The sequence below is a fragment of the Mandrillus leucophaeus genome, unplaced genomic scaffold, assembly GCF_000951045.1.
Source record: "Mandrillus leucophaeus isolate KB7577 unplaced genomic scaffold, Mleu.le_1.0 Scaffold75, whole genome shotgun sequence".
In the NCBI taxonomy this organism is placed as follows: domain Eukaryota; kingdom Metazoa; phylum Chordata; class Mammalia; order Primates; family Cercopithecidae; genus Mandrillus; species Mandrillus leucophaeus.
The window spans coordinates 1,731,505-1,756,837 of record NW_012108141.1 but is presented as its reverse complement, the minus strand read 5'-3'; the positions used below and the strand labels follow the sequence as shown (position 1 = coordinate 1,756,837).

Below are 25,333 nucleotides of genomic sequence, written 5' to 3'. Positions count from 1 at the left end.
TAAAACAAATTAAAATTTCAAGAAATATTAGGGAAAAAAATCATTACACAGAGACTTACCGATCTGTTTGTAAAACATGAATAAGATGTTCCATAGCTTGTATACCCACTTCCAAGCGATATTTCTGCACATAAAAAATAAAAATGTTACTAAAGTAACTAATATCCAACTTAGGAAACTTAAAACATTTACAAAGTTACAAACCTTAGATAATGATTTGAGAGCACGCACGGCATTTCTTCGATCATCCAATAAAGTAGATGAAGCTACTCTGTCACAAAGCTTTTGAATCTGTCATGAAAAAATAAAATGGCATTAAAATAATTCTAAAAAAACATGAAATTTTTATCCCCTAAATTTATGCCATGTAATTAAAAAAAAAATCAGCACACGGATGTAACAGAAATAGTCTTTCAGAAATCTAACTATCCATTTGGTACTAGTATAACCTCATTACAGAGATCAAATAGTTTTTTTTGCAGAGACTTAAAAAGTGGGAGGGGCTGAAAGAGAAGTCAAAATAAAGCATATAAATCGAGGAATTAAAAGAAATAATTGGTAAAATCATAGCTTTCTAATTAGGTCTATTATGACTGTGTGAACCAGGAGGGGAGCATAATCCAATATGGTTATGATAGAAGATAGACAGTTATTTAAAATTTTTAAAATAGTAATTGTTTACATCATAACTTTTTCCTAACATTTTCATCATATATTTGAAAAGAAAAGTCAAAACTTTATGTCAAAACTTTGTTTTAAATGTGCTTCAAAATATACAAGGATGAAATGCTTCATTATAAAATAATTTATAGAAACCCAAAAAAAAAATTTTTTTTTTTTTTGAGACAAAGTCTCGCTCTTGTCCCCCAGGCTGGAGTGTGACAACGCGATCTCAACTCACTGTAACCTCCACCTTCTGGGTTCAAGCGATTCTACTGCCTCGGCCCCCTGAAAAGCTGGGATTACAGGCACCTGCCACCATGCCTGGCTAATTTTAATATTTTTAGTAGACAGGGTTTCACCATATTGGCCAGGCTGGTCTAGAGCTCCTGACTTCAGGCGATCCACTCGCCTGGGCCCCCCAAAGTGCTGGGATGACAGGCGTGAGCCACTGCGCCCAGCTGAAGCCAAAATTTAAACTGAATTTTAAAACACATCTTGGCCGGGCACGGTGGCTCATGCCTGTAGTCCCAGCACTTTGGGAGGCCGAGGCAGGTGGATCACCTGAGGTCAGGAGTTCAAGACTAACCTGGCAAATATGGTGAAATCCCGTCTCTACTAAAAATATAAAAAATTAGATGGGCATGGTGGCATGTGCCTGTAGTCCCAGCTACTCGGGAGACTGAAGCAGGAGAATTGCTTGAACCTGGCACGCAGAGGTTGCAGGGAGCCGAGATTGCGCCACTGCACTCCAGCCTGGGTGACAAAGTGAGGCTCCGTTTCAAAAATAAATAAATAAATAAAATGAAATAATTTATAGAAACCAAAATTTCAACTGAATTTTAAAACAAATCTTGGAACATTATTAAAATAGGAAAAAAACAGATAACAACATGCTAATACAACTGTAATACATTCTTTGATGGAACGCCATGTAGGTATTCAAAAGAATTAACTACTGATATGAAAATACTGTGGTATAGTAATGAGAAGAAAAAAAGCAAGTTATAAAACTAAATTTAAATTACGGATTCAGTAAAGCAAAAGTACCAGATTGTGCATATAAAATTACATTTAAAAAGAATTTGGAAACCTAAAACTATAAAACTTCTAGAAGAAAGCATATGAGAAAATCCTTGTGACCTTTATTTAGGCAAAGACTTCTAAGATGCCACATTCATAAAAGAAAAATGTAGAATGGGCACAGTGGTTCACACCTGTAATCTCAGCACTTTGGGAGGCCAAGGCGGGCAGATCACAAAGTCAAGAGATTGAGGCCATCCTGGCCAACATGGTGAAACCCTGTCTCTACTAAAAATACAAAAATTAGCTGGGTGAGGTAGTGCGTGCCTGTAGTCCCAGCTACTCGGGAAGCTGAGGCAGGAGAATCGCTTGAACCTGGGAGGCAGAGGTTGCAGTGAGCTGAGATCACACCACTGCACTCCAGCCTGGTGACAGAATGAGATTCTGTCTCAAAAATAAATAAATAAATAAATAAGAAAAATGTAATAAATTAGATTTCATCACTTTTGCTTTTTTTTTTTTTTTGAGATGGGTTCTTGTTCTATCTCCCAGGTTGGAGTACAGTGGTGCAATCACAGCTCACCGTAGCCTCAACCTCCTGTGCTCAAGCAATCCTCCCACCTCAGCCTCTCGAGTAGCTAGGCCCACAGGCACACAACCACAACCACACCTGGCTAATCTTCTTGTAATTTTTAGAGACAGGGTCTAACTATGTTGCTCAGTCTTCTCTTGAACTCCTAGTCTCAAGCGATTCTTCCACATTGGCCTCCCAAAGTGCTGGGATTACAGATGTGAGCCACCGCACCCAGCCCTGCTTCTGCTGTTCAAAAGACAGTATGAAGAGACTGAAAAGGTAAACCACAGACTGGGTGAAAATATTTGGAAAACATCTGATACTATGTTCTTACATAGTTTAGGCCAGGCGTGGTGGCTCACGCCTGTAATCCTAGCACTTTGGGAGGCCGAGGTGGGCAGATCACGAGGTCAGGAGATCGAGACCATCCTGGCTAACATGGTGAAACCCCGTCTCTATTAAAAATACAAAAAAAATTATCTGGGCATGGTGGCAGGTGCCTGTAGTCCCAGCTACTCGAGAGGCTGAGGCAGGAGAATGGGCTGAACCCGGGAGGTGGAGCTTGCAGTGAGCCAAGATCACTCCACTGCACTCCAGCCTGGGCGACAGTGCAAGACTCAATCTCATAAAAAAAAAAAAAAAAAAAAAAAAGAACATAGTTTAAAAAACACTTGGGTCCTTTCTAGCTCAACCAATTAGTATTTTAACTTTTCTTTTTTTTTCAAGACTATCATAAAACAGCAAGTATTTTAACTTATTGAAGAATGTACTTTAGGCCAGGAGTTTGAGACCAGTCTGGGCAACATAGTGAGACCATGTCTCTACAAAAAATGAAATTAGCTGGGTATGACGGTGTGAGCCTGCAGTCCTAGCTACTTAGCAGGCTAAGGCAGCTGGATCACTTGAACTCAGAAGTTAGAGACTGCAGTGAGCTATGATCACGCTACTGCACTCCAGCCTGAGCAACAGAGTGAGACCTTGTTTCTCCACTTAAAAAAAAAAAAAAAAGGAAAGTATAAGTTTATTACATTCTTTAAAGATTCTGTATATTAAGATTTTGGCAATGCAAATGTTTGCACCCTACATATCTGAATTAATGGTGTTCAAACACATATAGCGTTTCCCAAAATATGTTTTGCAGATTTCTAGTGTCCCAGAAGGTATTAATAGATTCCCTACAATCACAGAACAAGTGGGAAATACAAGGTTATACGAAATTAACTCGGTTTGTGCACTGCAGGATTTCTAAGAGTCTTTACAACTGCTGATTTGCATTTCTTCATATAGCAGATATAGCAGGATAACCAAGCCTAGCTTTACATTCTTACTTTATTCATTCTAACTGTTCACATTTAAAAATCATTCCTGGAAATAATATAATTTTCTCTTTCTTAAATAACTGGTTGACACTTTTCTTACTCTCTCTCTATATACACACACATATATATACACATATATACACATAGAGACACACACATATATATACATATATATACTATATATACACACACACATATTTTTTTTTAACCACTTAGAAAAACTACTTAGTTATCTCTTAAAAACTTGAACCTCATTACTCTCAGCTCAAAGACTGTCTTGGGTCAAAATAGTTTTCCAAAGCAAGAATGCAATTGCCTTTACTTAGGTCTTGTACATCTTTTGCTCGTTTTTTTAAGGTAGCTTATAGTTGATACTATGAATAGGAATTTTTTTTTTTTCCTCAGGCATTTTCTGCTTCTTCTCAGTCTTAAACCTCAAGTACTGGTTCTAGATCTGGGATTCTTATCTACCTTGAGGTTCTTAGTCCCAGTACCATGCAGGGCTTGAATCTAGCCTCAATCTTACCTTTGGTTGGTGTATAGAGGTACTTGCCTCAAAATATAAATGTCCATGTCTAGATGCTCTTCAATCATTACTTGCTAAATGCAGAAATATAAAAGCTGTTCGATACTGGTAGAGAAACTTAGCTTTAGAAATACTGGAGGATGGCTGGGTGCGGTGGCTCACACCTGTAATCCCAGCACTTTGGGAGGCTGAGAGGGGTGGATTGCCTGAGCTCAGGAGTTCAAGACCAGCCTAGGCAATGTGGCAAAACCCCCTGTCTACTAAAACTACAAAAAACTAGCCAGGTATGGTGGTGCACGCCTGTAGTCTCAGCTATTCAGGAGGCTGAAGCACAAGAATTGCTTGAGCCTGGGAGGTGGAGGTTGCAGTGAGCCAAAATAGCACCACTGTATTCCAGCCTGTTAAAAAAAAAAAAAAGAAAGAAATACTGGAGGGTGGCTGGGCATAATGGCTCATGCCTGTAATCCCAGCACTTTGGGAAGCTGAGGTGTGAAGATTGCTTGAGGCCAGCAGTTCAAGACCAGCCAGGTCACATAGTGAGACCCCCATCTCTACCAAATAAATAATTATCTGGGCATGGTAGTGTGTGCGTATAGTCCCAGGTACTTGGGAGACTAAGGTGGGAGGATTGCTTGAGCCCAGGAGTTTAAGGCTGCAATGAGCCTTGCAATGACTGTGTCACTGCACTCCAGCCTGGGTGACACAGAGAGACCCTATCTCAAATAACAATAATAATGATAATCACCTCAAAAAAAAAAAAAAAGAATTAAGGAATAAGTAGTGAATTAAATGATTAGTAGTTCATGAGACAATATGAGAAAGAAGAAGAAAATAATTTTGTAATTGTTTGTACATTTTTAAATGTAGAAATCAGCACATTTTATTCAGAGTAAGAAAACTGGTCTATTTGAGGGTTTTATTTTTTTTATCTTTGGAGACAGGATTTTGCTCTGTCGCCCAGGCTGGAGTGCAGTGGTGCGATCTTGGCTCACTGCAACCTCTGCCTCCTGGGCTCAAGTGATTCTCGGCCTCAGCCTCCAAAGCAGCTGGGATTACAAGTGTGTGCCACCACGCTGGGCTAGTTTTGTATTTTTAGTAGAGATAGGGTTTCACCTTGTTGGCCAGGCTGGTCTTGAACTCCTGGCCTCAAGTGATCCACCAACTCTGGCCTCCCAAAGTGCTAGGATTACAGGCGTGAGCCACTGTGCCTGATCTCTATTTGAGTTTTTAAGCTTTATATATTTTATTTTTTAGAGGCAGCATCTAACTCTGTCACCCAGGCTGGAGTACAGTGACATGACTGTGCCTCACTATAAACTCAAACTCCTGGCTTCAAGCCATCCTCCCACCTCAGCCTCCAGAGTAGCTGGAACTATAGGCACAAGCCACTGTGCCCAGCTAATTTTTTGTTTTGTAGAGATAGGGGGTCTCACTATGCTGCCCAGGCTGGTCTTGAACTCCTGGCCTCAAGCCATCCTCCTTACCCAGTCTCCCAAAGTGCTGGGATTACAGGTATGAGACACTGTGGGGCCAGTCACTTGATATATCTATGAATCAAAACAATAATGTTTAATTTATATATATTCGAACACTCATATACATATATAGGTTCTATTAAAATATACTAGGAGAGACCTTCTAAAACATAAAAACTTTCCCTTTTAAAATACTTTTAAATGCCTCGTATCTCTGGCAATGATGACTGATTTAAAACAATGTGAAAAAAAATAAGAATATCCAAGATTTAAACTGCTAAATAAAAAAAGTTTTCCTAATGAATTTCCTTATCTGCTTCAATGGGCTCTGATTAATAAGCAAATCACTAATTTTTTTGGTAGTTGCAAAATATACCTTAAAAATATTAAAATTAATAACTATTTTAAAGTGTATTTTTTTACATATAAAAATGAAATTCATCATTCCTGAGTTGGGGTAAATATGTATCAAGACTATTTTTGAGAACATAAACATACTTTTTATCTTTTAAATTTGGTGTGGTTTTAAAAAATACATGGAGGAATCACTTTTATTCTTAAATAAAATATGTTGAGTTTTAATGTTAAGTAAAGTAAATCTCAATTGGGGATTTTAATGAGAACTTTCCTACTAGTGACTTAAAATAACTAAACCCAAATCAGTCAACCATATTCCAAACCTTTAAGAGTCAAAGGTGAATATAAGAACAACTTACGGCTGGGCATGGCGGCTTACATCTGTAAATCTCAACACTTTGGGATACTGACGCGGGAGGACTGCTTGAAGCTAGGAACTCAAGCCCAGCCCAGGCAACATAGTGAGATCCCATCTCTACAGAAAATTTAAAAATTAAGTGGGTGTGGTGGTATGTTTGTAGTCCTAGCTACTCCAGAGGCTGAAGTGGGAGGACTGCTTGAGCCCAGAAGTTTGAGGCTACAGTGAGCTGTGGTTATGGATGCGTCACTGTACTTCAGCCTGGATGACACAGCAAGACCCTGTCTTAAAATACAGCAATAATTTTTAAAAGAACAACTTATTTACCTAGCACCATTAGACTGAGTTCTTTCAGATACCTCTGTCAAGCACCAAAATGGTCTTTTCATTTGTGATTTCTGATGGTAATCTGAAATTAGTTACATGCTTCTCTGTCTTCATAAAGAAGAATGTAATTATGAGCTTTCTTAGCATATAAACCTAAATCCTCCTCTATATGATATAGAGGATGTCTTAGATATTAAATGAAAGAATACATATAAAAGGCTTTATATAATACCTGGCACCTATGAATCTTCAATAAATGTTAGCAAATTTTATTATTATCAAGCTTATGATTTCTTTGTATTATTCTTCCTTGTATTACTATTTTATCCTATCAGGCTTTTGGCTATCATTTCCATCACTTATGCCTCTAATGGACCATTCAAATATTGCAGATTTAAATTTGCTACTAAGCAAGGTACTAATTAAGTTCAATAGTAATACATCTATACCCCAAAATTACTCAAGCTTGAAATCAAGATTGAGAACACGGATATGCAACTTATACTTTTGCTACCTTGAGGCCTTATTACCTCTCAACAATATTCCAGATGGTTGAAGTTTCTGAAAAAGTGATCTCTCTATAAGAAAGTGGTATGTTTGCTACTCTTTACAGACAACTGAAGCCAAATGAAAGGAAAACATATTACTTATGTTCCAAACCCTACAAAGACCTAGTCATGTTTTAGTCTATACACAAGTCTGTATTTTTCTGTTGATATTTACCAAACAAAAATTCTGTTCACAAGTATGCTTAGTTTCTATTCAGAAACTGTAGATCTCAAAACTATTATTCCATTTATTTCCTACTTGAAAAACCAACTCAGTGCAGTATAACTCAGTCCATTCTATCCTTCTATCTTTCAGTTATTACATGTCTCTGTGCTTTAGCTGGGCACATGGCTGTCCACCTACACACTATTTTCAGGACTTCCTTGCAGCTAGGCATGGACAGAAACTGGAATACATTCTGGCCAATGAGTTGTGAGTATCTTTAAGTTCATGTCCCTAAAGGAAGCTATTTGTTCTTCGTTTCTCTTTCTCCATCTCCTGGCCTAGAACTTGAAGCTGCTGGCGATTAGGCGCCTTTAACAACTCAAACTATAGCAAGGGGAAGGGAGAGGAAGATGGCAAAATAAGATTAAGAAAATTTTTTTTTAAATGAATTTAGTGTAGCCGTAAGTGTACAGTGTTTATAAAGTGTACTTTATATAATGTCCTTGGTCTTCACATTCATTCACCACTCACCTGACATCCAGAGCAACTTCCGGTCCTGCAAGCTCTATTCATGATTAAGTGACGTATACAGGCATACTATTTACTATCTTTTATGCCACATTTTTACTGTACCTTTTCTATGTTTAGATGCATACATACACAAATATTTACTATTACGTTATAATTGCCTACGGTATTCATTACAGTAACGTGCTGTACAGGTTTATGGCCCAGAAGCAATAGGCTACACCATACAGCTTAGGTGAGTAGTAGGCTATAATATCCAGGTTTGCTTTAAGTACACTCTAGGACGTTTGCACAAAACTGCCTAATGATGCATTTCTCAGAATTTAGCCCCAACACTGAGCTACCAAGAACTATCACAGTTACAGATTTTTAAAAAGAAACTCATTTGTGTAAATATATATGTTGGTAAATAAAAAAGACAACACTCTGGAAGGATGTACACCAAAGAGATTACTTCCAGTGATGTGAAGTAAGATTGTGAAGGAAGAAAGAGGCAATTTTAGACTATATACTGATTTGGATTATTTAGAACAAGCATATTTCCCTATTTGCTTCAATAAAGAGAAAAAAATTAAAGAAATTTCCATAATAGATCTTGCTTTTATTACCTACTCTAAAATACCACCTGATGGACTTACTATTCATCTGCTTTAAAATACAAGTGTTTGTTGCTATTTGCAGTAGCTATGTTTTATAAAGTTACCATGAAAACTGAATTAGTGAATACCAAACCACTGCTCCTAGGCCACGTGCAGTAGCTCACATCTGTAATCTCAGAGCTCTGGGAGGCTGAAGAGGAGGATTGCTTGAGGCCAGGAATTTGTGATCAGCCTGGGCAACACAGCTAGATCCTGTCTTTATAAGAAATTTAAAAATTAATCAGGCATGGTGGCGAGTGCCTGTAGTCCTAGCTACTCAGGAGGCTGAGGCAGGAGGATCGCTTGAGCCCAGCAATTTGAGACTGCAGTGAGCCACAGATAGTCGTGCCACTGAACTCCAGACTGGGAAACAGAGTGAGACCCTGTCTCTAAAAACAAAACCCATTGCTCCTGGAAAAAATACAGGGTTAGTTTGCTGCAAGCCTCTGATCACATTTTCATCAAGTGATCAATATAAAACCTTTTATGTGTATTTCTGCTTAAAGACACCTTTTTAAAAATTTTTTTAGAGATGAGGTGTCACTATGTTGCCCAGGCTGATCTTGAACTAGTGAGCTCAAGTGGTTCTCCTGCCTCAGTCTTCCAAAGTGCTAGGATTACAGGTGTCAGCTACTTCATGTGGCCAAAGACATCTTATTTAATACACATCCTTGACCATTAATATTGATCTCATGGCCAACAGCACTATAACTCAGGCCTCAGTGATGCTTACCTAACATACATATCATCTCTGTAAGAAACATCACAGTCTTCTTGTGCTTAGGAACACTAGACAACACTACACAGGGTCTATTTTTAATAGGGAAATCCCAAACAAAACAAATCAAAGATGAGGCTGGGCGTGGTGGCTCACACCTGTAATCCCAGCACTTTGGGAAGCTGAGGTGGGTGGATCACTTGAGGTCAGGAGTTTGAGACCAGCCTGGCCAACGTGGTGAAATTCCATCTCTACTAAAAATACAAAAATTAGCCAAGTGTGGTGCAGCACAACTGTAAACCCAGCTACTCAGGAGGCTGAGGCAGAAGAATCACTTAAACTTGGGAGGCGGAGGAAGAGGTTGCAGTGAGCCGAGATCACTCCACTGCACTCCACCCTGGGTGACGGGGTCAGATTCTGTCTCAAAAAAAAAGAAAAAATACAAAAATGCAAAAAGCGTAACACTAAACAGACCATGAAAGGACACATTTGCAGTATGAGAACTGAAACAAGAAGGCAAAGCATCACCTTCTTTGACCTCAGTTGGAGATGTTTATGTTGGGAGAATCAAATTTTTCACTGCTTCGTACCATCTACAAACAACCATAAAGTGCTCCAAGTACTGATTTGTGCAATACAAATTATTTTAGTGAGTAGGTGAATTTGCAAATAAGAAACTGACAAATAATGAGGATGGACTGTCCCTTAAATATAATCTTTTCAAGTAAAATTCATTATCTGCAAAATGGAAAGATAAAGTAAAATAAATCTAAGATTACTTAAAGCTCAAAATTTACAACACTTTAAAAAAACTTGGCCGGGCGCAGTGGCTCACGCCTGTAATCTCAGCGCTTTGGGAGGTCGAGGCGGGCGGATTACGAGGTCAGGAGTTCGAGACCAGCCTGGCGAACTTGGTGAAACCCTGTCTCTACTAAAGATACAAAAAATTAGCTGGGCATGGTGGTGGGTACCTGTAATGCCAGCTACTTGGGAGGCTGAGGCAGGAGAATTGCTTGAACCTGGAAGGTGGAGATTGCTGTGAGCCCAGTTTGCGCCATTGCACACTAGCCTGGGCAATCGGGCAAGGCTTCAAAAAAAAAAAAACAAAAAATAAAACAAAAACAAAACCAAAACAACACTTGGCCAGTCAGGTCCGACAGAACTTAAAGGATTAAAAAAAAAAAAAAAAAATTGGCCCAGCACAGCAGCTCTCACCTACAATCCCAACACTTTGGGGAGCTAAGTCAGCAAGACTGCTTGAGCCCAGGAGTTCAAGAACAGCCTGGGCAACATGGCGAGACCTCTATCTCCATAAAAATGTTGAAAAAATCAGCCAAGCATTGTGTTGTACGCCTGTGGTCATAGCTACTCAGGAGGCTGACATGGGAGGATCACTTAAAGCCAGGAGGTTGAGGCCACTGTAACCCATGTTTATGCCACTGCACTCCAACCTGCAAGGCAGACTGAGACCCTGTCTCAAAACAAACAAACAAAAAAACTTAAATTTCTTTTTTTTTTTCTTTTTTGAGATGAAGTCTCACTCTGTCATCCAGGCTGGAGTGCAGTGGAGCCATCTTGGCTCACTGCAACTTCTGCTTCCTAGATTCCAACAATCCTCCTGCCTCAGCCTCCCAACTAGCTGGGCTTACATGCAGGTGCCACCACGCCCAGCTAATTTTTATATTATTAGTAGAGACAGGGTTTTACCATGTTGGCCAGGCTGGTCTTGTACTCCTGACCTCGGGTGATCCACTGGCCTTGGCCTCCCAAAGTGCTGGGATTACGGGCATGATTTACTGTGCCTGGCCCCCAACTTAATTTTATAGAATTAAAAACAAAATAGTGCATTAGCTGGGCACAATGACTCATGCCTGTAATCCCAGCACTCTGGGAGGCCGAGGCAGGCAGATCACGAGGTCAGGAGTTTGAGACCAGCTTGGCCAACATGGTGAAACTCTGTCTCTACTAAAAATACAAAAATAAAAAATTAGCTGGGTGTGGTGGCACATGCCTGCGATCCGAGCTACTCAGGAGGCTGAGGCAGGAGAATTGCTTGAACCTGGGAGGCGGAGGTTGCAGTGAGATCATGCCACTGCACTCCAGCCTCGGCGATAAAGCAAGATTCCGACTCAAAATAACAATAATAATAATAATGTATTATATTTACTATATTATTTGAAAAATCTATTTGATTCATACAGCATTTAAAATATTCAGCCAGATTTCTATGTTTTCTTTACTGTTCTTTTTTTAGAGTCAGGATCTTCTTGCTCTGCTGTACAGGCTGGAGTGCAGTGGCACTATTCATAGCTCACTGCATCCTTGAACTCCTGGGCTCAAGCAATTTTCCCACCTCAGCCTAACAAGTAGCTGGGACTACACTCATGCAACACAGAGCTCGGCCTCAAATTTATATCTTTTCTTGAAAAACATCAGTCTGACAGCTAATGGTAGCTAACACTCTTATTTTGTACAACTGAAGAAGCCATCAATTTTAAGACCCCCCCCATCTTTTTAATGAATCACGAAGAAAAAAGACATACCCCCAATTATAATTACAAGATGTATCCTGATTTCAAAGAGGTTTAAATGCTAATGTGCATCTCAAAGTTGGTAAAATGTGGTATCTATGCCAATTACTATGTGCTAACTCTGTCCTAATTTTTTTTTACATTTTGAAATTCATTTAATCTTCACAAAAAAAGACAGGCACTATGACTATTTATATTTTAGAGATGAGGAAACAGAGGCACAGTGATTAAGTACCTTGTCCACATTTATAAAGTAAGCAGTGGGATAGCATTCAGCCAAGTAGGCTGAGTGCTTTCCCACTACATTATATTGGTTTTCTCGGCCAACATTTCATGTAGCAACAACTGGCCGGATTTGTGCACTAGCCACATCCTCAAATCAGGATATGCAGGCTCGAGTATCATCCTAAACCTCTGCCTTCTCTATGACCTGACCACATTGAAGCTCCCCAACTGGACTCCCCAATTTGTGACCCTTGTGTTAAACAACAGAATACTATATATTAACCAAAAAAAGTGGAAAAAGAAGCATATTTGAGTACAATTTAGGCCACTGTTTTATTTAGAAGGACCAGAAAGGAATGACAATAGAAAAAAGAGACAGAAGTTTGACTAATTTATATTATGCTAACTAGGTATTATGTGCTCTGAGAAACATAATAATGATTAAGACATGGATTCTATTATCAAGAAGCCTTTACAGTCTATTAGAAGAGACTGTAGTATAATTAACAAAAGTAACTGAAAATCTGATATTTTAAAGTACCTCTGTATGCTTTAACATGGAAAGATCTCCAAACACATCAATGAAAAAGGTAAGCTGGCCAGGCGCAGTGGCCCACGCCTGTAGTCCCAGCACTTTGGTAGGCTGAGGTGGGTGGATCACATGAGGTCAGGAGTTCGAGACCAGCCGGGCCAACATGGTGAAATTCCATCTCTACTAAAAATACAAGAATTAGCTGGGCCTGTAATCCCAGCTACTTGGGAGGCCAAGGCAGAGAATTGCCTGAACCAGGAGAAGAAGGTTGCAGTGAGCTGAAATTGCGCCAGCCTGGCAACAGAGTGAGATTTCGTCTCTAAAAAAACCAAAAAGGTAAGTTGTAGAACACAATAAACAGTATACCATTTATGTAAAATATAATAAATATGCTAATACAAATATATAATTCTATATTACACAGAAGCATGATTACGTATAAAGGTCTGGAAGGATTTATGCCAAACTAGTAATAGTGGTTATCTCTGGAAAGAGAACTGAAATTGGAGACAGGAGTAAAGAGAAATTAAACTTTACTCATTTTGTCTGCCATTTTGTAAAATCAAAAAATGATAACTGCTACATGATGTTCACAATTTCACTTACCAAGTGAAACATGAAAAGGACATATAATCCATTTAACAACTGGTAAATTGGGCATAATCAGAATTATAGTCAATTGAAAAAAAACATTTTCTGCTAGCCATTAGGGCTATTTATTTATATTCATAGCTACACAAAAACGACCAAAAGAGACACAATGGAAATAGGAGTGACTAGGAAAGAAAAAATTGAGATGAGGAATGTGAAAATGAAAAACTACTGGCTGGGTACAAGGGCTCATGGCTGCAATCCCAGCACTTTGAGAGGATCACTTGAGTCCAGGAATTCAAGACCAGCCTGGGCAACATAGCAAGACCCTGTCTCTACAAGAAAATTAATCAGCCAAGCGTGGTGCCTTGTACCTGTAGTCGCAACTACTTAGGAGGCTGAGGTGGGAAGGTTGCTTGAGTATAGGAGGTTGAGGCTGAAGTGAGCCGTGATCACACCACTGCACTCCAGCCTGTTCAACAGAGTGAGACCCTGTTTCCAAAAAAAAGAAAAACTATCAAAAGATTAAAAAGAAGACAGCACAGAACTAGGATGGTGAAAGTACACTTAAAATTTAAAGGAGGAAGTCCTAGTCAGAGCAATCAGGCAAGAGAAAGAAAAGGCATCCGAATAGGAAAAAATGACAAATTATCTCTTTGCTAATAATACGATTCTAAACCTAGAAACCCCAACAGATTCCACTAAAAGGCACCTAGAGCTGATAAACGACTTCAGTAAGGTTTCAGGATACAAAATCAATGAAAAAAATCAGTAGCATTTCTATACATCAATAATGTTCAAGCTGAGAGCCAAATCAAGAATACAATCCCATTTACCCTAGACAGACACACACACCAAAACCTTGGAATACATCTAACCAAGGAGGTCTCTACAAAGAGAACTATAAAACATTGCTGACAGAACTAATAGGTGATAACAAACCACTGGAAAAACATCGCATGGTCATGGATCAAAGAATCAATATTGTTAAAATGGGGCCGGGCACGGTGGCTCATGTCTGTAATCCCAGCACTTTGGGAGGCCGAGGCGGGGGGATCACTTGAGGTAAGGGGTTTGAAACCAGCCTGGCCAACATGGTGAAACCTCGTTTCTACTAAAAATACAGGCCGGGCGCGGTGGCTCATGCCTGTAATCCCAGCACTTTGGGAGGCCGAGGCAGGCAAATCACCAGGCGAGGAGATCGAGGCCATCCTGGCTAACACGGTGAAACCCCGTCTCTACTAAAAAATACAAAAAATTAGCCGGGCCTGGTGGCAGGCGCCTGTAGTCCCAGCTACTCTGGAGGCTGAGGCTGGAGAATGGCGTGAACCCGGGAGGCGGAGCTTGCAGAGAGCTGAGATCCGGCCACTGCACTCCAGCCTGGGCGACAGAGCGAGACTCCATCTCAAAAAAACAAAACAAAACAAATACAAAAATTAGCTGGGCGCGGTGGTGGGCGCTGGTAATCCCAGTTACTTGGGAGGCTGAGGCAGGAGAATCACTTGAACCCGGGAAGCAGAGGTTGCAGTGAGCTGAGATCACGCCACCGCACTCCAGCCTAGGCAACAGAGCAAGGCTCCGATTCAAAAACAAACAAACAAACAAACAAAGCCATACTGTCCAAAGCATCTACAGATTCAACGCTATTCCTATCAAACTACCAATGTAATTTTTCACAGAATTAGAACAAACTATTCTAAAATTCATATGGAACCAAAAGAGCCTGAACAGTCAAAGCAATCCTAAGTAAAAATAACAAAGCTGGAAAAATCATACTACTCCACTTCAAACTATACTACAAGGCTATACTAACCAAAACAGCATATTACAGACATGAAGCAATGGACATGAAGCAATGGAACAGGATAGAGAACCCAAAACTAAAGCCACACACCTACAACCATCTGATCTTTGACAAAATTGACAATAACAAGCATTGGACAAAGAACTACCTATCCGATAAATGGTGCTGGGATAACTGGATAGCCTTATGCAGAGGAATGAAACTGGGCCCCTACATTTTACCACATACAAAAATTAACTCAAGGTGGATTAGAGACACAAATGTAAGACCTAAAACTATAAAAAGCCGAGAAGAGGCTGTGCATGATGGCTCATGCCTGTAATCCCAACACTTTGGGAGGTCAAGGTGGGAGGATCACGAGGTCAGGAGATCGAGACCATCCTGACCAACACGGTGAAACCCTGTCTCTACTAAAAATACAAAAATTAGCTGGGCGTGGTGGTGTGCATCTGTAGTCCCAGCTACTTGGGAGGCTGAGGCAGGAGAATCGCTTGAATCTGGGAGGCAGAGGATGCAGTGAGCCAAGATCGCACCATTGCAGTCACTCCAGCCTGGGTGACAGGACGAGACTCCTACCCAAAAAAAAAAAAAAGAAAAAAAATCCTACAAAACCTAGGAGATATCATTCTGGACATTGGCCTTGGCAACGAATTTATGACTAAGTGCCCAAAAGCAATCGCAAAAAAACCAAAAATTGACAAGTGGGACCTAATTATACTAAAGAGCGTCTGCACGGCAAAAGAAACTATCAACAGAGTAAACAGACAACTTATAGTCTGGGAGAAAACATCTGCAAACCATGCATCCGACAAAGGTCTAATATTCAGAATCTGTAAGGAACTTAATTCAACATGCAAAAACCAAAAACTCCGTTGGAAAATAGGCAAAGGACATGAACAGACACTTCTCTTCTCCAAAGCAGACATATATGTAGGCAAGAAATATATGGGAAAATGTTCCACATCACTAATCATCTGAGAAATGCAAGTCAAAACCACAATGAGATACCATCTCCCACCAGTCAGAATGACTATTATTAAAAAGACCAAAAAAAAAAAGAACAGATGTTGGAGAGGTTGTAGAGAAAAGGGAATGCTATATACTGTTAGTGGGAATGTAATTTTAGTTAAGTCACTGTAGAGAGCAGTTGGGAGATTTCTCAAAGAACTTAAAACAGAACTACCATTTGACCCAGTAGTCCCACTACTGCATTTTTTCACCGAATATCTGTCATGCAGCTAATACAGACTTAATTTTATTTTTTTTAATTATGCTTTTTTGAGGCAGTGTCTCATTCTGTCACCCAGGCTGGAGTGCAGTGGCAGGATCTCGGCTCACGGCAACCTCCGCTTCCTGGGTTCAAGCTATTCTCCTGCCTCAGCCTCCCAAGTAGCTGGGACTACAGGCACCCGCCACCACGCCCGGCTAATTTTTGTATTTTTAGTAGAGACGGGGTTTCACCATATTAGCCAGGATGGTCTCGAACTCCTGACCTCGTAATCCGCCCGCCTTGGCCTCCCAAAGTGCTGGGATTATAGGCGTGAGCCACTGGGCCCGGCCCTAATTTTATGATGTAAATTTTATGATATAACCTTACCTTCATGAAGCTTAAAACATCCCTGCACCTTCCTGAAACAGAACTCCCCCAACCATGACTATTTTTTTTTTTTAGATGAAGTCTCGCTCTGTTGCTAGGCTGGAGTGCAGTGGCACGATCTCGGCTCACTGCAACCTCCAATTCCCTGGTCCAAGCAATTCTCCTGCCTCAGCTTCCTGAGTAGCTGGGATTACAGGCACAGGCGCCACCATGCCCAGCTAAATTCTGTATTTTTAGTAGAGACGGGATTTCAACATGTTGGCCAGGATGGTCTCGATCTCCTGACCTTGTGATCTGCCCGCCTCAGCCTGCCAAAATGCTGGGATCACAGGCTTGAGTCATTGCATCCAGTAACTACGACTATTTATTGTAAGACTAAAATAATTCATGCTAACAGTCATTTCAATTATAATGTTTTTAATGAAATAAAGGAAAATAAGGAAAAATGAATCATTCTGTCAAAAAGCCATATACACTTGCATGTTCACTGGAGCACTATTTACAACTGCAAAGATGTGGAGTCAACCTAGATGTCCATCAATAGTGGACTGGATAAACAAAATGTAGTACATATATACTATGGAATATTATGTCACTATAAAAAAGAACAAAATCATGCCCTTTGCAGCAACATAGATGCAGCATTATCCTAAGCAAATTAATGCAGGAACAGAAAACCAAATACTGCATTTCCTCACTTACAAGTGGGAGCTAAACAATGAGTAAGCATGGACCTAAAGAAGGGAGCAGTCAACACAGGGGACAACAACGGGGAGAAGGTGGGAGAGGGGGTGAGAGCGAAGAAACTACCCATCAGGTACCATCCTCACTACCTGGGTGATGGTTATACATCAAACCTTAGCAACAGGCAATTTACCCATATAACAACCTGTGCATGTAACCTTCTAAAACTTTAAAGTTAAGGGGAAAAAGTATTGTTTAGAGAAATGTTTATTTTCATAAATAAACACATTTACTTATGAAACAATACTAACGTATGTTAATAATTTATAAAAATTTAATATAAAAGCAAAAAAATTAAAGGATACTAGCGTAATACAGCTTGCAGTATTTTTTCCACAATTCTTTTTATAAGTATTCAGTAACTACTTAACTGACAGGAAAAAATAAAGAATAGGAATGGCAATTAAAATGCTAACTCTAACCAATCATTTATCCAACAAATATTTGTCAAGCACCTAATATTGATTTAATTTTATGATATAATCGTACCTTGATGAAGTTTAAAACATAGTTGTACCTTCCTAAAATAGAATGTCCCCAACTATGACTATTTACTATAAGACAAATAATTCATGCTAATAGTCAATTCACTTATGTTTTAAATGAAATTAAAATATTACTGTTTTAGATTACAAAAAAACAGTCAAATTTTTTTTTTTTTTTGAGATGGCGTCTCACTCTACTGCCCAGGCTAGAGTGCAGTGGCGCGATCTTGGCTCACTGTAACCTCCACCTCCTGGGTTCAAGTGATTCTCCTGCCTCAGCCTCCCTAGTAAGTTGGGATTACAGGCACCTACCACCATGTCCAGCTAATTTTTGTATTTTTAGCAGAGACAGGGTTTCACCATGTTGGCCAGGCTGGTCTCGAACTCCTGATCTCAGGTGATCCACCCGCCTTGGCCTACCGAAGTGCTGGGATTACAGGCGTGAGCCACCACGCCTGGCCCAGAAATTTGTTTTAAATTTAACTCTGTTACTGAGAAGGCTTTATTAAAAAAGCAAAAGTGAATCTTATCTTCATATGACCTAAATTATTATAATCTATAAAGAGATGTGGGAACTCTAAAAAATCAAACAGAAGTCTCTTTGTAGACAAATCCAATGAATCCATTTCCATTAAAATTACCTTAAGTCAGCCAAGTAATATACTGCTTCATTTATTCTCCATGCTCTCTCCAATAAATGAACTATGCTCTTCAAAAGGACATCCTTTTAAGCAAGGGGTCATAATGAAACATGTCTACCAAATAACCTACCACAAATGCTAGCATCTCAAAATCTAACATCACAGAAGTTTTCATGCAATCCCAGCACTTTGGGAAGCTGACAGGAGGATTGTTTGAGGCTAGGAGTTCAAGACCAGCCTGGGCAACATATTGTGACCTTGTCTCTTAAAAAAAAAAAAAAAAAAAGTTTTCAAATTAATGGTGAATAACTTTTGACACAAAAAATGTTTATGGCACTTCTGCCTGAGGTATAAACATAATAAGCCTAACTTTATTATACCTATAACAGACAAAAAGCAGAGTACAAAGCAGTAATATTAATAAGTAATAAAAGGTAAATACATAAAAAGAAAGAGGAACAGTATTTGCTATCAACAAATGTATATAAGGAATTATAATATTCTTTTCTAATCAGATTGAAGAGTAATGTTTTTAATGAAATAAACGAAAATAAAGCAAAAGGCATCAGAATTATATATCCTCTTGGACGATTTTTCCCTAAGTATGCTTCTCAAAATAATAGACAACAAAGTTCCCTAGAGGAAAAAAAAAAAGGTCTGGTCAGATAAATTTGGCAAACACAGCTTACTTTTTATCTACATTTTAAAAATATCTGAAACAGTAACACAGTGCCTGCTTACAAAACCTTGCATAAATATTAAAGGTTTTTGCTTTGTTTTTGGTCACTGCACACACTTCTTTGCTGACAAAGTTTTTTTCATGGATATCTATTCAAATTTTTTGAAGCACACCTTGGTAACGCTACGGCATGTAAAATTTAAATGATTCTAGCTTTTAAATCAACCCTACATAATCTACATAATTAACCTTCCAAAAAGCCTGTAGTATTCAATAGGCCCTACTTAAAAAGAGTGCTTGGATATATAAGTGACCAAAACACAAACCATCATTACAGTTCTCTCCGACATTGTTATTGCAGAACAGGCCAAGAGAGAAAACACATTCCAGTCATGACATTGACCTGGTTATTAATATAGAATACATCAACCCAAATAGGAATTTCAGACTACACATTTATAGTAACATGGTATAAAATGTGCTTGACTAAACGAAAACTATGTCTAAATTTAAGTCCACACTCTTTGATAACAATTTTTATTAAAAGAAAGGATGGCTGTGTTTATATTGTTAGCCCTCTTGCTTTCTGAGACAGCTGATGAAAGTTCGATCTGGAGAGACCCCGTAACAATGGTCTAATTCTGTATACTTTTTATGGACATTAGCAACTTCCATGTCTCAGGGTCCAACCTGAGAACAGAAAATGCCTCTATGATTCATCATCAAATGTAGTTAACATTTGCTTGGAATTTTTAAGAAACTAGCTTTAAAAAAGGTACAAGATGGGAGCCAGGCGCAGTGGCTCATGCCTGTAATCCTAGCACTTTGAGAGGCCCAGGTGGGCAGACTGCCTGAGCTCAGGAGTTCAAGACCAGTCTGGGCATCACAGTGAAACCCCGTCTCTACTAAAATACAAAAAAATTAGCCAGGTGTGGTGGCGTGCGCCTGTAGTCCCAGCTACTCAGGAGACTGAGCCAGGAGAATTGCTTGAATCCAGGAGGCGAAGGTTGCAGTTAGCCGAGATTATGTCACTGCACTCCAGCCTCGGCGACAGAGTGAGACTCCGTCCCCCCACCACCCAAAAAAAAGTGCCAGATGGAAGGCAGATATAAAACTAAGCACACGTAAGCATTCAAAAGCATGAAGTTCCTGGTGGTCTAGTGGTTAGGGAAAAAGAGAAAACTAAAAAACAAAAGCATGAGTAGAATTTTTACTACAATAATGTTAAGTTGCACCCAGCAAACTGCGTTAAGGCTAAAGAGGCTTCAATCACCAGAAATCAGTGTCAAGTAAAAAAGAGAAATGAAAATTTAAAAGTACATGACTCTAAAACAGAAAAAGTTTAATGTGGATGAAATTCTGGATTTAAAATATCCAGTACTTTACAGAATTGACTATTCTATGATAAAATATTTACTACTTGACAGGTTCTGAAGAACATCTTTCTTTTCGAGACAGTCTCACTCTCTCACCCAAGCTGGAATGCAGTGGCACAATCTCAACCACCCAGTGGTTGCTCACTGCCAACCTCTGCCTCGATTCTCCTGCCTCAGCCTCCCGAGTAGCTGGGATTACAGGCATGTGCCACCATGCCCAGTTAATTTTTGTATTTTTAGTAGAAACAGGGTTTCACTATGTTGGCCAGGCTGGTCTCAAACTCCTGACCTCAAGTGCTCCACTTGCCTTGGCCTCCCAAAGTGCTGGGATTACAGGCGTGAGCCCCCTGCCTGAAGAACACCTTAATATCAGTGCAAAGTTACTCTTAACTAAGAGTATGAAAAGCTAGACACTATACAATCGATCACATAACTCTCACACATTTAAAAGATATGTAAATTCAATAAGAAAAAAAAAAAAGGAAAGCAGTCGAAGCATTTAGTAAATATGAAAAATCCCTTAAGTAAAAAGCTTGACACAATGAACTTCATTTGAGAACTTCAATTTCTAGTCTTTATAAAGTATTGTTTTAGTACCTAGTAATGTGTAAGTTGCTACGATTACAGATCTGTGATTTCTTTCAAATAAAACTATAATTCATTTACTTCACAAGTACTTACTGGGTATCTACTACTGTGGAAAAACAAAGATTAAAATACATTATGAACCCTGCCCTAAAGACACTTTAAGAGTCTAATAGGAATAAGATATATGCACACTGTAAAGGTAGCTCAGAAAGGAAAAAGTATCTGAAATGTGGTGGGGGAAAGTACAGATTAGGGAAGGCACTGATGATGAATTTAAATAACAGGTCGAATTCAGACATAGAAAAGAAGCCTTCCATTGGAAAAAGATGTTAGAAAAAACAAGAAAGATGGAAAGCTGCAATGAAAAACATTTAATTTTGCAGAAATGGAAAAAACTACAAAATAATAAATGATAATATAGAAGCTAGGGGTTCCAAGCTCTAGTAACTCAAATATCCTGGCCAGACTAAATCACCAATTAAAACATCTAATATTGTATATACACTCCACTGATGCTCTATAAATACTTCTAAATTAGTAATCCATGACCCCTTTTACCTGTTGTATTTCCTGGTGGAATGAAATAGTGAAACAAGTTTTATTCATACTGTACCTCAGAATAATTATTTTCAGAAGGCAAATTACTTTATTGGGGAGGTGATTAAAAAGAAAAAATAGAAGACAAATTACTTTTCCAATTTTGAATGTACATACTCAAAGTTAGGTAAGCACAAGAAAGGACCCTTTCAGTATATGCATACAACATACACAAGTGAGACTCAAGATTCATTTTGAAATAGTGATATAAAAACTATGTTGTTCCATCCACAGTGGCAAGATCAAAATGTTCTAGCTCCAACTCTTCAATACTGTGCAAGCTGCTCTAGTGCTCTGTGCCTGTAAAATGAAGAGGCTCTATCTGGGACTTTCTAGCTTTAAAATCCTATACATTCTGAATTCCATTCCATCTTTTCTACAGAAGTCACTGTGACAAGGCCAATAATAACAAAAACAGGAAAGGGTATTCTTCGTTCAACCCACACATAGGAAAAATTACCCCTCATTATACATCTACTGAGTGCCAGGCTCTTTCTACTTATTTCACTTAATCTTCATTAAATCCTGAAGAGCAGGCATTTTCCTCATTTTACTTAGAGGGTATTAGCTATCTCTTACATATCCAATCCAATCGGGGGTGGAAAGCCAGGATTCAAATCAAGGTCTAATTCCACAAAGCAAGCTGTAATAAACCATATTTCATAACCTGGTGCCACAAACACAAATAACAGATAAACAAGTGGTGGACAGTGATTATGGCATGACCATGGTAATCCAGACAGAACATGATCTTCTAGTAGGGTAGGCCTTGTTGCCAAGTGGGAATGGATAAGTGAAGCCAAATGTGTGCACGTGTTGTGTATGACAGTGAGAGACAGAAGAGTGATTTTCAAATGAAAGAAACAGATATACCAGCTTTCACCTTATGCTTTAAACAATTCTAATCAGACCTGTGCAGTTAATTTTTTTTTTGAGATAGAGTCTTTTCATGTTGCCCAGGCTAGTCTCAAACTTCTGGGCTGAAGCGATCCTCCTGTCTTAGCATCCCTTTAGTTGGGATTATAGGCCTGTGTCACTGCAACTAGCTGCAGTTAATTTTAATAATATTATATAAAGTTCTCAAAAAGTATTGAAATACAGTCATGAGCAATAAAGTGTAGGCTTTGAAGTAAGGTACCTCTTGGTTGAATCCTGGCTCTATTACTAGCAGTATGACATTGGTCAAGTTACTTCACCTCTCTCTTTTTTTTTGGGGGACAGTTTCCCTCTTGTTGCCCAGGCTGGAGTGTGATGGCGCGCAACCTCCGCCTCCCGAGTTGAAGCGATTCTCCTGCCTCAGCCTCCCGAGTAGCTGGGATTACAGGCATGTGCGACTACGGCCGGTCAATTTTGTATTTTTAGTAGAGATGGGGTTTCTCCATGTTGGTCAGGCTGGTCTCGAACTCCTGACCTCAGGTGACCGCCAGCCTCAGCCTCTCAAAGTGCTAAGATTAGAGGCGTGAGCCACCACGTCCGGCCTAAGAGGTGAACTCTCTTAGCCTCATTTTTTGACTTTTAAAGTGAGAATACTCTCACCTATCTTGCAGGGTAGTTAACCATGAAAGCAGAATGTGGAATATAAAGAGCTCAGCACAGTACCTAGCACAAGGTAATAGCTTGACAAATGAAAGCTACTATATATTATCCCTCAGGATCCCATTAACAAAGTTGGCCATTAAAGTGTTATACTTGGTCACTTTAATGTAGATCTAAAATTCTTCTCAAACAGTTTATTTCAAAAAGGCATACACCCTCGGTTCCATTAAACACTAATCAAACTTCAAAATAAGTATATTCTAAACCTAGAATCTAAGCAACTATTAAATACTGTTTTCAGGGACTAACCTTTTTTTTTTTTTAAATAACGCTGCAAATCGTGTCATTACGAGTTCAGGCAGAAAGCGGTGGATGTGTCCCCAAAGGGGTTTGAGCGCGAAAGATCCCTACTACGTCCAAGGTAGTATTTGCCAAACGATATATATTTGGGTGAGCCCGAAAAGCGGGATCTGAACAAATAACATCAGGCAGAACGACCGCTCTTCCAGTTGATGGGACAGGAGCAGGTGGATTTATGCTTCAAAGAATATCGTTTTATTCTTAGCCACATGCTCTCACCAACAGCTGGGTTTTAAACCTTCTCGCAGTCTTCCCCAACGCCCCAGTTTCAGACTGCAAGGGAGGGAGCAGGACCTCAGGCTCCTCTCGGCCAGTGCAGACACAGGCGAAAGGGAAGGAAGGAGGGAGGGGCCCACGGCCCCGAGGGGCGTGGGAGGCAGTTCGGGCCAGCTCGGCCCCGGAACCGTCCCTCCCTGGACGGTACCACCTGCGGACCACTCTCCTAGCCCGAGCTTCGGGGCCTACAGAGCTGTGGGGCGCGGCTGCCGTCAGTCCGGCCGAGCCGCAGCAACGGGGAGGGAGCTGGGGGCGTCAGTGAATAACTCTGGGATTTCAGGAGCGGAAGGAGGGCAAAGGGGGAGGTGGCATGTGGATCCCCCTCCATGGTGGGACGCTGGAGGTGACCTTCGGGTCTCCGAGTGCTCCGTCCCCGTCCCTGCCCGGACCCCTTCCCAAGTCCCAGACCCGCTGCTCCTCTCACCGTCTCGGCTTCTGTGTGTTGGGGTCCGGCACTCTGACCCCCCATTACCCCGCGGAGGAAATTCATCTTGCCGTTCAGCCACCAGGTTTACCGGCCCCTCCGGAAAAAAAAACGAAGACAACTTCCCCGCCCTCCGCAGGGCCTGGCCCCCAGTCCCGCACTCTACACTCTCCTACTGCTGCCACCACCGCCTCCAACTCGGCGGCCACTCCAGCTCCCTAAGCCCGGAAACAGCCGCCACCAGCGGCCAAGATGCGCATGCGCGAGGACGTGGCATTACGTGGCGGCCCGAAGGTTGAAGGCAAAAGGGGAGCAGAGGCGAAAGGAACCTCGTAGCTAGGTTCCACCGAAGCCCCACCCACTGCGCAGGCCCCGCCTCCCGCCGCAGGGGCACGCCTCCTCCCGCCCTTCGCGGATTGATCCTGCTGGCCGCAGCCACCCACGTGGTCAAAGCCCGGCCCTGCAGGCTGGAGAGGATTTGATTAGACTACGCGTTTCGACTTGCAGGGTGTTTAATTGTTGCCAAGCGGGACTTACTGCAAGCTATCAAATCTGAGGTCTTATTTTGTTGAGTCGAAAGTGAAATTTTTCCTTCGGCCGACGTGACAGGTAAGGGTTCCTGGCCCCTGGGAGGGTTCGCTTGTTTTGACGGTTTACTAGTACCAGCGTTGTGGCTTCCGATCCCGGTAAATTGCATTTATTTACAGGGCTTTGTTTGGTGGTAAAAAGGGTTACTAGACACCCCTCATTCCACTGCCACTGGAGGGCGCATTTCTCAGCTCTTTCTCTTCAAACCTGCTGAAAGGAATTCCTAGATCTAAACACCAGGTACACCTCTATTTTCAAGTGTCATCAGGAGGAAACCCACCAAACCCTACATTTAGCTTGCTAGAGAAATACATTGTTCTGCTGTGTCAGTTTGGCGAGTAACATAATGTTTTGTTATTAACTCTCAACCCCTGTGTTTTCAATTTTTTTTTTTAACATGAAAAAATGTCTTTCTCTAATTGATATGCCTGTTCCTTTGGCAGTGAGGTTGTCAGTACACACGCTTCTAGAATAGTCTTGTACATTTCTTGAGGCTAAAAAGCACAGGTCTAGTTAGCTAACTGACTCATGCACCTCTCCCC

General features: G+C 40.4%; 1 protein-coding gene across 2 annotated transcripts in view; it reads right to left on the bottom strand.

Moving 5' to 3' along the window:
• USO1 (USO1 vesicle transport factor) overlaps nt 1–24,568 on the bottom strand; it is a 90,408-nt gene extending 65,840 nt beyond the window's left edge. For both annotated transcript variants that reach the window (XM_011966178.1, XM_011966179.1), the window contains exons 1-3: nt 24,204–24,568; nt 205–291; nt 60–124 (exon numbers count right to left, since the gene is read on the bottom strand). In XM_011966178.1, coding sequence (XP_011821568.1) covers nt 60–124; nt 205–291; nt 24,204–24,269 — 218 coding nt within the window. In that variant the 5' untranslated portion in view covers nt 24,270–24,568. The remainder of the gene's footprint in view (nt 1–59; nt 125–204; nt 292–24,203) is intronic.
• Between the last annotated feature and the right edge of the window lie 765 nt (nt 24,569–25,333).